The sequence below is a fragment of the Rhinopithecus bieti genome, unplaced genomic scaffold (genome assembly GCF_001698545.2).
Source record: "Rhinopithecus bieti isolate Rb0 unplaced genomic scaffold, ASM169854v2 scaffold_13621, whole genome shotgun sequence".
Lineage (NCBI taxonomy): Eukaryota > Metazoa > Chordata > Mammalia > Primates > Cercopithecidae > Rhinopithecus > Rhinopithecus bieti.
The window spans coordinates 516,739-530,658 of NW_016807522.1; the positions used below are offsets into that span (position 1 = coordinate 516,739).

Below are 13,920 nucleotides of genomic sequence, written 5' to 3' on the forward strand. Positions count from 1 at the left end.
CACCACAGCATTCCAGCCTGAGCAACAGAGCCAGGTGACAACGTCTCAAAAAAATAAATAAATAAAATAAAATAAAAGAAACCCCATCTCTACTAAAATACAAAAGTTAGACGGGCGTGGTGGTGGGCGCCTGTAGTCCCGGCTACTCAGGAGGCTGAGGCAGGAGAATGGCGTGAACCCGGCAGGCGGAGCTTGCAGTGAGCTGAGATCGTTCGTGCCTGGGTGACAGAGTGAGACTCTGTCTCAAAAAAAAAAAAAAAAAAAAAAAAAAAAAAATTGGCCTGAACAACTGGGTGGGCAGCACTAGCGTTTACTGGGATGGGAAGGCTTGGGAGTGAGCAGATGTTTTTTGGGGAGAAATCAGGGTTTGGTTTTAGCCATGTTAGGTTTGAGATGCCAGTTAGACTCTGAGTAGAGCTGGTGGGTGGCAAGCTGCCTATGTGAGCTGGAGTCCTTGAAAAGGGTACAGGTTGGAGATGGAGCTGCAAGAGACAAGGCTGGCACTGGAAACCACAGTGCTGCCTGGGAATGGCAAGGACAGGACCTGGGCTCTGGTGGGCCAGGGTCTCCACAGTGTCTTGCAGGCCAGAGATTCTCACCGATTTTTCATATGCACCTTGGACATCTCCCTTTGGAGCAAGTAACCCCTCAGAGCCTCCACATCGTAGAAATGGTTGGTCAGGAACTGGAGCATCGTCCTTTCCTTCTTCTGATTGCCCTCTGGGACCACTGCCCCACCCAGGCGATGGATGCCCCTGGTCCCATTCCACATGCGGGCCACCAGGCGCAGGGACTGGGGAGGGGGAGAGGAAAGGAGCTGAGCCTGGAGCCTCCTGGGAGACACAGAGGTGGATCCCCCAGTTCTTGCTCCATGATCCTCAATCCCTCTGCTTCCCAACTCGCCCTAAGTTCTTCCTTCAAAACTTCAAAATTGTCTGAGATTCCAAAAATTTCCCCATGTTTTTTCCAAGTTCCTCTTCCCCTTAGTCAACCCTAAATTCTCTCCTTAACTAGCCATATACTGTTGATTTTCCTGAATTCTTCCTCTAACTTTTCCCCCAAACCCTTATCACTCAAAACCTGCATTCTTTGACCTCTTAATTTCCCACAGATTTGCCCCTTAATTACCCAATTCTTCTCCTGGGGTTTTCCCAAATGACTTCTTTCCCCAAAATATAATCTTAAAAACGTATCTCCAAACCTCATGGAGAGCGCGCTCTGAGCAATCCCTAAACCCAACCAAGCCTGTCCAATCCGCCGCCTGCATGCAGCCCAACACAAACATGCAAACTTTCTTAAAACATTAGGAGGATTTTTTTGCGTGATTTTTTTTTTTGACTCATCAGTTATGGTTAGTGTATTTTATGTGTGGCCCAAGACAATTCTTCTTCGAACAACGTGGCCTAGGGAAGCCAAAAGATTGGACACCCCTGAACCGAGAAGGGTAAAAAAAGCATGAGCTTTGAAGAGGAGAGTAAGAAAGTGGAGGGGTGTGGCCACAGGGAAGAAGCCCCCAAACGCTTCAATTTTGCTTTCAAGGTCTCTTCTTAATCTACCCCAGTTTCTCTTTGCTTTAACCAAGTTTTTTTTTTTCAAATTCTCCCCATAATTTTACCCACACCCTTATTTTCCTTAAAAATTTAAAGCTGCCAACCTCTTTAATTTTCCCTAAATTCATTCCTTGATTTTACCCAATTCTTTCTAAATCCTCTGAGAGAACATCTCAAATTCTCCTCTTAATTTCACCCAGATCATGCCCTTGGAACCCCCAAATTGACCTCTTGGTTCCCCCGCCCATCATGCTTTTGAGTTTTCTGTAAAAATTAGGCAATTTCCCACGAACTTTTCTTACATTTATCCTTCGGTCTCCTAGGACCAAATCCCACATCCTTGAACAAACAATCCCTTTCAAGCCCTCTTATCCTACAGGCCCCACCCTTGCCTGTCCATTAGCTCCTTGTGTCATCCCTCCCTCTGATTGGTTAGTCGCGTCGCTCTTCGGAAGTCACTCCCTCATCCCCACTGGATACTCTCAGCCAAGTCCGTGCCTCGCTAAAGCGTCTCCTCCGCCTGTGACCCCCACAGATCCTTCCTGGCCCCCAATAGCCACAGGCTTGCACTCCCAGTACGGGGCTTGCCAGTCTTAGCCGCTGCCTCACGGCTCTTTGCTCTCGTGGCCGCCAACAGAGGCTTGAATGCGGAGGCTGCAGAGCGGACTTCAAATTTAGGGCTCTAGAACTCCGGTCACTTACCAGCCAGGGAGCCGCCATCTTGCTAAGATTACGTAACCGGAAGGGGTCGGTCTTACCCCACTAGCCTGGGCCAGGGCGAACTTATTCTCCTGTGGCCACACCCCGCGTTTTCTAACCGTCCTCTTAAAGGTGCACGCACTTTTTACTCTCCTAGGGTTCAGGGATTGCTCACAGCGCCCTCTCCCCGAGCTTCAAAACCAGACACAGGTCGGGCGCGTTGACTCACGCACCTGTGAGCCCAGCACTTTGTGGAGGCTGAGGCGAGAGCATCGCTTGAAGCCAGAAGTTCAAGACCAGCCTGGGCAACATAGGGGAGCCCTTATCTCCACAAAAAAATAGGGAAACAAAAAATAAAATATTAGCCGGGCATGATGGTGCATGCCTGTGGTCCCAGCTACTTACAAGGCTGAGGTGGGAGGATGCTTGAGCCAGGGAGGTCGAAGTTGCAGTGAGCTGTGATTGCGCCACTGCACTCCAGCCTGGGCGACACAGCAGACGCTGTCTCTTAAAACAAAAAGTTGAAAAACAAAACAAAACAAAAAACCAGGACTCCACAATCTTTCCCTAGGAGAAGATGGGGTGTCCTTCCCGGCAGAGTCTCTTTCTTTCCTGACTGCAATTGCAGTCTCCCTGAGCTTTCTTGTTCTTCCAGCTTCCTCTCACTACCTCTTTAAAACGGGGAATGAGGGGGCCGAAAAGCTGACCACGTCATTTTTAAAAATTAGGGTCAGGTAAGAGAAAGAGTGGGTGAAGAGGTTAGACTTCAAGGTTAGAGACTGAGGTGAGATCTCAAGACCAGTTCGGAGTTCAAAGCTAGATAGCAGCATGAAGAGCCATTGTGAAGTCTTGTGGATAGCAGTATTCATTCATTCATTCCAAGAATATTTACTGAGCACTTACCACATGATGGCAGGCACTGTTCCAGGTGCCCAGATTACCATAGTGAGTAGGACAGACCCAGTCCCTCTCTCAGGGAGTCAACATTCTGGGCTGGGACAGCATGGATATGGGAGAGGATAGATAAGAAACAAAGGAATCAGCAAGGTAATTTTGATAATAAGCATATTAAAAAAAAGTGACTGGGGCGTAGGGCCATCAGCAAAGGCCTCTCTGAAGAGGTGACATTGAAGTGGAAGTGAATGATAAGGAAAGAGCCATTCAAAGATCTAAGGGAAAAGAGCTGCAGGGAGAGGCAGCCTCTAGAGCAGAGAGGCCTTGAGGTGAGAACCAGCTTGTAGACAGAGATAGGAGACTGGGTTAAGAGGTGGGCAGGGGCTGACGGTGCGGCCTGGTAGGGTTTTATTCTATTCACAGTGGAAAGAAGGGAGTGTTAAAATCGGATTTACATTTTGTAAAGATTATCTCTGCCGGGTGGAGAATGTACCTTAGAGCAGTAGTCCCCAACCATTTTGTTACCAGGGACTGGTTTTGTGGAAGACAATTTTTCCATAGACCAGGGGTCAGGATGTGGGGTGGGGATGGTTTTGGGGTGAAACTGTTCCACCTGAGATCATCAGGCATTAGATTCTCATAAGGAGCAGGCAATCTAGATCCCCCACACGAACAATTCACAGTAGGGTTTGCCTCCTATGAGAATCTAATGCCACTGCTGATCTGACAGGAAGCGGAGCTCAAGTGGTAATGCTTACTTAACCTGCTGCTCGTCTCTTGCGGTGTGGCCCAGATCATAACAGGCCAGGGGCTGGTACTGGTCCTCAGGCCAGGAATTGGGGACCCTTGCCTTAGAGGGCAAGGGTGGATGCAGGGGACCAGTACAAGAGGCTACTGTAACAGTCTAGGCAAGAGACGAATGGGGATAGGGCGGAGGAAATGGTGAGAAGTGCTCAAATCCTGGATCTGTTTTGAAGGTTAAGCCAATAGATTGAGAAACTAAAAGCAGACTGGCATGGCTGTGCACATGAGGAAACTGAAAGGGCAGCAGGTTTAGGAGGGTGGGTGTGGCGGCTGAATAACGGACCCTCTCCCCCAGATACTCATACCTGTGAATCCCTGGATGCTGTGACTATGTTACTTTCTATGGTAAAAGGGACTTGGGGCTGGACGCGGTGGCTCATGCCTGTAATCCTAGCACTTTGGGAGGCCGAGGCGGGTGGATCACCTGAGGTCGGGAGTTCGAGACCAGCCTGGCTAACATGGTGAAACCCAGTTTCTACTAAAAGTACAAAAATTAGCCGGGTGTGGTGGTGCATGCCTGTAATCCCAGCTACTCTGGAGGCTGAGGTGGCAGGATCGCTTGAACCTAGGAGGTGGAAGTTGCAGTGAGGTTGCAGTGAGCTGAGACTGTGCACTGCACTCCAGGCTGGGTGACAGAGTGAGACTCTGTCTCCAAAAAAAAAAAAAAAAAAGGGACTTTGAAGACGCGACAAAGTTAAGAATCTTGAGATGGGAGATTACCCTTACCATGGGCAATTGGGTAGGTCCAATGTAATCACAAGGGGCCTCTCAGAGGGAGACAGGAGGGTCAGCATCAACAGGAGATGTGATGATCATAGATAGAGAAGGTTGGGGTGATGAAGGAAGGGGCTAAGAGCCAAGGAAGGCAGGTGGCTTCCAGAAGCTGGAAGAGACTAAGAAATAGGCAGTCTTCTAGAGACTCAAGAAGGGACCCAGCCCTGTGCACCCACCTTAGACTTCTGACCTCCAGAACTGTAACAGTGACTTTGTGTTGTTTTAAGATTGTGGTCATTTGTTACAGCAGCAACAGGAAATGCATCCAATGATGGGGCTCCCAACTGAGAGTTCTGTTTTGACCACATTCACGTTGAGATGTCTGAGACACCCTGGTGAAGCTGAAGTAGAGGAGCGGCAGGACTTATTTCCTGGTCCTGATGGGATAGAATAAATAAAGTGTCTGGAACCAGCAAATGACATAAAGGTCAACCTCTAGTTGCCCTCACTGCTCATCAGCTTAAGGCACTCCCACCAGCGCCATGACAGTTTACAAATACCATGGCAACACCCAGAAGTTACCACCCCTTTTCTAGATTTCTGAATAGCCCACCCCTTAATTTGCATGTAAAGTGAGTATAAATACTGCCAGCCAACAGCCCACGTGCTGCTACTCTGGGTAGCCTTACTCTGCAAGGAGCTGTCCTTCTGCTGTACACAGCCGCTTCAGTAAACCTGCTTTCTTCCACGGCTTGCTCCCTTGCTCTTGAATTCTTCGCTGAGTGGAGCCAAGAAACCTCCAGGGCTAAGCCCCAATTTGGGGACTCACCTGCCCTGTGTCAGGGCTGCAGAGTTAGGGTGTGGAACTCAAGGGAGAGATCAGGACTGAGGCCAAACATTTGGAAGCCAGTGACATATACATGAAATTGGCTGGGACTGGTGGCTCACGCCTGTAATCCCAGCACTTTGGGAGGCCGAGATAGGCAGATCACCTGAGGTCAGGGGTTTGAAACCAGCCTGGCTAACATGGTGAAACCCCGTCTCCACTAAACATACAAAAATTAGCCAGGTGTGGTGGCGTGCATCTGTAACCCCATCTGCTCAGGAGGCTGAGGCAGGGGAATCGCTTGAACCCGGGAGGCAGAGGTTGCAGTGAGCCAAGATTGCACCACTGCAGTCCAGCCTGGGTGACAGAGTGAGACGCCATCTCAAAAAAAAAAATTATATATATAATTTAATTAATTAATTCATTTATTTATTTTGAGATGGAGTCTCGCTCTGTCGCCAGGCTGGAGTGCAGTAGCGTGATCTCGGCTTTGCGCAAGCTCTGCCTCCCGGGTTCAAGCTATTCTGCTGCCTCCTCCAGAGTAGCTGGGACTACAGGCATGCGCCAGCATGCCTGGCTAATTTTTTGTATTTTACTGGAGACGGGGTTTCACCCTGTTGCCAGGATGGTCTAGATCTCCTGACCTCGTGATCTACCATTATATATGTATATTAGCACCTTGGGTCTGAAGGAAGGGTTCAAGGCCCAGAGAGGCCTGCAATGCTTCCCAGACTTTTCCACAGCAGAAGCCCCACCCTCAGCAAGGATGATATACCCATAGGCAAGTCCAGGGTCAGCAGAAGTGGCTGCTCGGCCCTAGGCCAGCAGCCTGGACATAGGCACTCCAGCTGAGGGATTGCTCTGTTGGTGCCCCTGGGAGCCATTCCTGCCCCCAAAGGCACACTGGTGGGAAAGCCCTGGGATGACCTGCGCTGAGAGGACAAGCAAGGACCAAGCTATGGGGAAGCCAGAGGTCAAATGGAGGCTGAGGAGAGGCTGGAGAGGTGGTGGGGGGCAGGTGGAAGGACAGAGGGTGCCAGACATCTACAGACACTGAGCGCCCCTGAGGGGTCAGACCTGAGATAGGCAGGGAGGGGCAGAGTTTGACCTCTGCAAGAGGCTGTGTTTGAACCCTTTGAGCAGAGTTGAGGTTAGACTTCAGAAGGAAAAACAAAAGCACAAGGCCAGCTGATTTTCTCTGAAGAGTGGACTTTGGGATACCTTTGCCAGGAACCCCTGTCCCACTCCCTCTGCCCTTTACTCTCCACCACGCACAAGCTCCCCGGGGGACTGGGCCACCCTGGACCTTGCTACTTCCTGCTCCTGGCAGCCATAGCTCAGAGACCATGGAGCTGTGGAGGCGGCTGGGTCAGGCTGGACTGGTGCCTCCGGAGCTGGGCCCACCCCCCCAGGCCCTGAGGGAGGTCCCCCCAGTGGAAATCCCTGGTCAGACTCTAAGGACTGCAGGGGCAGACACTGGAGGTGCCTGGAATAGTCTGCTGTGGATCAGGGAGGAGCTGGTGAGTGAGGGGTTTGGAAGGGAAAGAGAGAGAGAAAGAGTAAATGAGAATGAATGGAAATGAACGAAAATAGAGAGGGCCAGAGATTGAAAGACAGAATCTGAGAGACAGAAGCAGAGACGTGAGAGGCATGTACAGACACAGAAAGACAGACATATAGTGAGGGACGGGAACAGAGGTGGGACAGGGAGATCCCAAAAGAGAGGGACAGAGTTGGGAAGCAGAGACTGAGAGCAGGAACAGAGACAGAGGGACTCAGACTGAATTTGAGAAAGTTGAGGAGGGCGGAGACAGGGCGAGCGAGAGAAAGAGAGCCAAAGGCAGGGGCAGAGAACTAGCAAAACAGAGACAGACAGGGGCATGGAGAGACAAAAAATAAATGGGGACAGAGACAGACAAAGGGAAACAGGGACAGAGATAGCTAAGAGAGGGAGGAGACATATTACTGAGAAACAGAGAGAGAAGTCAGGACAATGAAATGGAGAGATAAAGACAGAGACAGAGTTAGAGATCAAGATACACTCTGAGAAGCAGGAAGGCAGTTAGGATCCGCGGGCACAGTGGGGACCCTGCCCAGGCACCATGGCCAGGACATGAGTTGGGACCTGCTCTCATCCAGGTCCTGGCGAGACCCTTGCTCTCTGGGGTGGCATCCCTGTGACGTCCCCTTCTTACCGGCAGGAGAACCTGCGCCGAGTTGATGTCCAGCTGCTGGGACAGCTGTGCAGCCTGGGGCTGGAGATGGGGGTGCTGCAGGAGGAACTGGTCACCATATTGGAGGAGGAGGAGGAGAGCAGCGAGGAAGAGGAGGAGGATCAAGAGCCCCAGTGGAAGCAGAAGGAGGAACACCTGGAGGCCTTCCCAGCCCCACACCCCCCTGACTTTGAGATGATGATCTGAGGCTCTGCCAGTGCATTTAGGTTGACATACAAATTAGATGCAAATGTATGCAAAGGGGAGGGAAGATTTGCAGGTCAAATCAGATGTGGAATCAAGTTTACCCCTTTAGTAAGTGCTTTCTCTGAAGATGCCTGCAATGAGATTTAGACATTGGCCTGTGAGCTACGGGTGTGTTGGCAGATGACATGAGGATGTGTTTGGAGGTGATGTGGGAGGTTGTAGAGAAGTTGCAGGTGCTTTTGCGGATGAGCCTCAGCTGTGCTGCTGAGATGGGGTCTCTGCAAATATGATGGTGATGCATACAGATGGGATTTCAGATCAACGCTGTCCAGTATGGTAGATGGACAGCGGACACACACAGCTATTTAGCGCTTGAAACATGGGGAGTCCAAATTGAGATGTGCTGTGAGTGTAAAATACACACCAAATATTAAAGGCTTAGTATGATGAAAATAACACAAGACATCTCAATCATGTTTAGATTAATTATTTGTTGAAATAATAATATTTTGATCATATCAGTAGTAGTAAAAATATTACTAAAATTATTTTCACCTGTTTTTAAATTTTGTTGTGTGTGCTGTTCCCCTCACTGTGTCCATGTGTTCTCATTCTTTTTTTTTTTTTTGAAATGGAGTTTCGCTCCGTTGCCCAGGCTACAGTGCAGTGGCATGATCTCGGTTCATTGCAACCTCCACTCCTGGGTTCAAGCCATTCTCCTGCCTCAGCCTCCTGAGTAGCTGGGATTACAGGCACGCGCCACCACACCTAACTAATTTTTGTGTTTTTAGTAGAGACGGGGTTTCAGCATATTGGTCAGGCTGGTCTCAAACTCCTGACCTCGTGATCTGCCCACCTCAGCTTCCCAAAGTGCTGGGATTACAGGCATGAGCCACCTCCCCCAGCTTCATTCTTGTGTTTACAAAGCACTTTGTAGTTGGAAGTGCGGGTCTTTTCAGAGAAGTGAAATGTTGACAGAGGAGGTGCTGATTCCTTTCCATGGGAGTTTTCTCCTTAAAAATAAGCCGCTTCCACTTTGGGAGGCCGAGGCTGGGGAAAAGCCTCAAATCACTTGAGGTCAGGAGTTTGAGACCAGCCTGGCTAACATGGTGAAACCCCGTCCCTACTAAAAATACAAAAATTAGCTGGGTGTGATGGCGCACACCTGTAATCCCAGCTACTGGGGAGGCTGAGACATGAGCGTTGCTTGAACCCGGGAGGCGGAGACTGCAGTGAGCCAAGATCACACCGCTGCACTCCCATCTGGGAGCCAGAGAGATACTCTATCTCAAAACAACAACGGAAAACCAAGCTGCTTCCTTTTGTCCAGTGGAGACCCCAGGATTGGGGTGGGGTGCAGGACTGGGGTTTAGGGATTCAGGCTTCATTCCCAGCCTGGTCCTCATTTGCTAACCTGAGCCAGGTCTGCAGCTGGTGTCAGTACTGGTGTTTGGGGGTTGGGGAGAACATTGAAGTCACGCCCAGCAGCCAGGGAAGGGAGAAGGACACCCCACAGAGCATGCAAGTGGCACGGCGTTCTCGCCTTCTCTTGGCACTCTAGACAGAGGCCCGGGGAGTCTGGGGGGTCTCTTGGCAGCTACATCTAGACAGTAGGAGTATAGGGAATGAGGATGTTGGATGTCACGGCCCCAGGGTCTGGGTCATGCTTCACAAGTGCCAGGGTCCTGTGTCTCTTGGGGAGAAAGATGTGAGTGGAGGGTACAAGGGAGAGGCTGGTGTAACAGGTGCTCCCTATTCAAGAACAGAATGGAGGATGGACTTGATGTTTAAGCAGAGTTGCCCTAAGCCATGGCCTGGGCCACAGAGGTGAAATCTATGGAAGAGAGTGGGAGTTTGGGTGAAGGGGGCCAGCCCCACCAGTGCTGTCCTCAGCACCCCACTAACTGAGCTTGAGCAGTGACCAAGTCTGCACCAGGCAGACTGGGTCTCCCAGACCAGTGGGAGAAGATACCCATCCCTACCCAGGGACAGCCAAGATGGTCAGAGTGGGGACAGAGGAAGTATAATCTGAGGGATCAGGGCTGAGATGGCGGAGGCGCAGGAGGCTGAGGGGACCCAGAGAAGGCAACAGGCCCAGGCTGAAATGTCGGGAAAGTGATCTTAGAGGAGAACTGAGGCAACAAGGAAAAATGAGCCAAGTAAAGAAAGTGAATGGGGCCAGACATGGTGGCTCACGCCTGTAATCCCAGCACTTTGGGAGGCCAAGGCGGGTGGATCACCTGAGATCAGGAGTTTGAGATCAGCCTGGCCAACATGGCAAAACCCCGTCTCTACTAAAAATACAGAAATTAGCCAGGTGTGGCAGTGCATGTCTATAGTCCCAGCTACTCAGGATTCTGAGGCACAATAATTGCTTGAACCTGGGAAGTGGAGGTTGCAGTCCACCAAGATTGTGTCACTACACTCCAGCCTAGGCAACAGAGTGAGACTCTGTCTCAAAAAAAAAAAAAAAAAAAAAAAAAAAAAAAAAAAAAAGTGAAAGAAAAGAATATAAAAGTAGAAAATAGCATATGCAGAAGCCATGGGGTTATCTAGTGATCTAGCCCCCTGCTACTCAAAGTGCAGTCATTCATGGAACACAGCAGTAACAGCATTGTTACAGCTGTCTATTGCTACATAACAAACAGCCCCCAAACATTGTTGTTTCAAAGCAGTGACAGTGTGCATTTTGCTCATCTCTGCTCCACGCGGTCTGAGGCTTCAGCTAGAATCACTGAAGGCGCATTTGCTCTCCTGTCTGGCAGTTGATGCTGGCTGAGGGCTAGGGGGCCTCTGTTTCTCTTCTTGTCTTGTCTCCATATGGGCTAGGTTGGGTTCCCAAGGAGCTTAGAGAATGGGTTCCAAGGGCATGTATCCTGAGAGGGAGCCAGTCAGAAGCCACATCGCCTTGTGTAACCCAGCCTCATAAGCCATGCAGGGTCACTCTCACCATGTTGATGCCATTGCAAAGTCCTGATCAGGTTCAAAGGAAGGGGAAATAAATGGGTGCGGTGGCTCACGCCTGTAATCCCAGCACTTTGGGAGGCCAAGGGAGGCGGATCACCTGAGGTCGGGAGTTCGAGACCAGCCTGACCAACATGGAGAAACCCCATCTCTACTAAAAATACAAAATTAGCTGGGCATGGTGGCACATGTCGGTCATTCCAGCTACTCAGGAGGCTGAGGTTGGAGAATTGCTTGAACCCAGGAGGCGGAGGTTGTGGTGAGCCGAGATAGTGCCATTGCACTCCAGCCTCGGCAACGAGAGTGAAACTTCATCTCAAAAAAATAAATAAAGGAAGGGGAAATGGACTCCACCTTTTCATAGGCGAGTACAATGTTCTGGAGGAGCATGTGGGACAGGAAACACTGCTGAGATCATCAGTGGAAAGCGCAAGCTACCCAGCAGCCGCTTGGTAGATGTGCTCACTCCCAGACCCATGCCAGACCAACCAAATCAGATTCTGTGCATAAGAAGAGTTCCAGCTGCTTCCTTTGCAAATTAGGTTTGAGAAATACTCTTCTAAATCACAAATGTGACACGGTTTTGAGCAGGTGGAGCAGGGAAACAGTAATTACATTTAGAGAGCTCCCTCTGGCTGCCAAGTGGAGGTTGGATTAGAGGGCTCAAGAGTGGTGGTCCAGTAGAAAGAACCAAAAAAAAAAAAAAAAAAAAAAAAAAAAAAAAAAAAAAAAAAAAAAATGGATGAATTGAACATTATCAAAATTCCAAACCTATGTATACATCAAAAAAAACACTATTGAAAATAGATTGCCGGGCACTGTGGCTCACACTTCCAGCACTTAGGGAGACCGAGGCTGACAGATCGCTTTGAGTCAGGGAGTTCAAGACCAACCTAGGCAACATGGCGAAACCTCGGCTCTACTAAAAAATACAAAAATTAGCTGGGTGCGATGGCAAGTGCCTGTAACCTCAGCTACTCAGGAGGCTGAAGTGGGAGAATTGCTTGAGCCTGGGAGGTCGAGTCTGCAGTGAGTCGAGATCATGCCACACTGCACTCCAGCCTGGGTGACAGAGTGAGACTGTCTCAATGAAAAAAAAAAAAAAAAGAGAAAAGAAAAGAAAGAAAAAGACAACCTATACGTTAGGAGAAAATAGTTGCAGAAATATATCTGATAAGGCTCTAATATCTAGAATATATAAGGAACTTTTACAACTCAACAATATACAGAAAAATATTAATAGTTCAGTTACAAAATAGGCAAAGAACTTGAATAGTCATTTCCCCAAAGAAGATACACACGTTATTAAGTCAATAAGCAGATGAAAAGATGCTCAACATTTGTATCAGTAAGGGTTCTCCAGAAAAACAGAATAAATTATATATATAATTATACGTATAATTTAAAGTATAATTTAATTTTACGTATAATTTAGGTATATATACGTATACGTTAGGTATCTATATAATTTATTCTGTTTTTCTGGAGAACCCAATTTGTATATTTAAATTGGCTCATGTAATTATGGAAGCTGAGAATTCTCACGATCTGCCATTTGCAAGCTGGAAACTGGGAAAGTTGGTGGTGTATTCAGTTCAAGTTTGAAGGTTTCATAACCAGGAGGGCAACTATCCGAAGTCAGGAGAAGATCTCAGCTCAAACAGAAACAAATTCGCCGTTGTTTTCTCTTCTCTCTCTCTCTTTTTTTTTTTTTTTGAGACAGAGTCTCCCTCTGTCGCCCAGGCTAGAGTGCAGTGGCGTGATCTTGGCTCACTGCAGCCTCTGCCTCCCGGGTTGCAGCGATTCTCGTGCCTCAGCTTCCCGAGTAGCTGGGATTACAGACGTACACCACATGTCCGGCTAATTTTTTTGTATTTTTTAGTAGAGAGGGGGTTTCACCATGTTGGCCAGGCTGGTCTTAAACTCCTGTGCTCCTGTGATCCACCCGCCTCGGCCTCCCAAAGTGCACGAATTACAGGCGTGAGCCACAGCGCCCGGCCAGAAAATTTTAAACATTACCCGTGGGGCTTGGTTGTGCTTCTACTGGGCTCCAACCTGCTGTGATGCCCTGTCTCCACAAGGTGGCGCCAAGACACACCGCTGCCGCCCCTCCAGCCAAGGCAGACTGTACACAGAGTAGTGGGACGGGACTGTGAGGTCCTTTGAGGAAGCAGGTCCCTATAGCTGGCGTCGTTGAGACAGGCTATTCCCACAAAGGGGGCTCCTGTTGAGACAGAAACGCCAAGTTCTGGTGAGCAGGAGACAGGCAGTGTTATGGGCTGAATAATCACTCCTAAAGCTACCCATGTCACAATCCCTGGAACCTGTGAATGGTAACTTTTATGCCAAAAGGGCTTTGCAGATGGGATGAAGTTAAGAATATTGAGGTGGGGAAATTCTCCTGGGTTATGTGGGTGACCCTCGATGGAATCCCAAGTGTATTTGCAAGAGAGAGACAGAGGGAGCCCTGAACACAGAGAAGGGGGGAGGATGTGATAACAGAAGTAAGAGGGTGAGTGGTGTCAGGAAGGGGCTGGAGCAAGGGAGGCAGCAGCCTCTAGAAGGTGGAGAAGCAGCACAGATGCTCCCCTGAGGCCTCCAGTTCAGCACAACCCTGCCGGCACCATCCGTTGACACTTCTGACTCCAAAACCACAAGAACATCATTTCGTGTGGGTTTAAGTAACAAATTTGTGACCACTTGTAGCAACAGCTGTGAGAAACTCCTACAGGCAGGAAGGAGGCGCAGAGGCAATGGTAATTTTCCTATTAAATATAACTTAAGCTAAAATGAAAATATCAGCAATTGAACTGATGAGACTGTGGGACGGCTGGAGCAGTCACACAGGTGCTGGGAGTATGCGCTGGTACAAGTGCTTTGGAAAACTCTGCGGAAATGTGTGTGACCCTGAACATACAGTATCTAGGAGCCAGCAGTTCCCTTCCTGAGCATATACTAAAGAGAAACACGTGTAGGTGCTCACCAAAGACACCTACTAGAATAGTTACAGCAGCCCAGTTTTTTTTTTTTTTTTTTTTTTTTTTTTTTT

General features: G+C 49.1%; 2 protein-coding genes across 18 annotated transcripts in view; one reads left to right on the top strand and one right to left on the bottom strand.

Annotated features, from left to right (window-relative positions):
• The window catches only part of DMAC2 (distal membrane arm assembly component 2), a 9,832-nt gene extending 6,565 nt beyond the window's left edge, over positions 1–3,267 (bottom strand). For 8 of the 17 annotated variants that reach the window (XR_001887434.1, XM_017882713.1, XM_017882712.1 and 5 more), the window contains exons 1-2: positions 1,853–1,954; positions 600–793 (exon numbers count right to left, since the gene is read on the bottom strand). Coding sequence is in view for 16 of the 17 variants with exons in the window: in XM_017882713.1 (XP_017738202.1) it covers positions 600–793; positions 1,853–1,888 (230 nt within the window). In the remaining variant the exon portion in view is untranslated. The other 9 variants (XM_017882715.1, XM_017882723.1, XM_017882721.1 and 6 more) reach the window with 4 other exon arrangements.
• A 2,866-nt stretch (positions 3,268–6,133) lies between these two features.
• ERICH4 (glutamate rich 4) lies at positions 6,134–8,455 on the top strand. The gene is made up of 2 exons (XM_017882728.1): positions 6,134–7,007; positions 7,689–8,455. The coding sequence occupies exons 1-2, from the start codon at positions 6,834–6,836 to the stop codon at positions 7,905–7,907; spliced, it is 393 nt and encodes a 130-aa protein (XP_017738217.1). The 5' UTR covers positions 6,134–6,833; the 3' UTR covers positions 7,908–8,455.
• Positions 8,456–13,920: the final 5,465 nt, after the last annotated feature.

Excerpts from the sequence above, each read along its gene's own strand:
- ERICH4 (XM_017882728.1), top strand. The coding sequence starts at position 6,834 with ATGGAGCTGTGGAGGCGGCTGGGTCAGGCTGGACTGGTGCCTCCGGAG. Across the intron at positions 7,008-7,688 it reads TGTGGATCAGGGAGGAGCTG|GAGAACCTGCGCCGAGTTGA; the intron begins GTGAGTGAGGGG and ends TCTTACCGGCAG.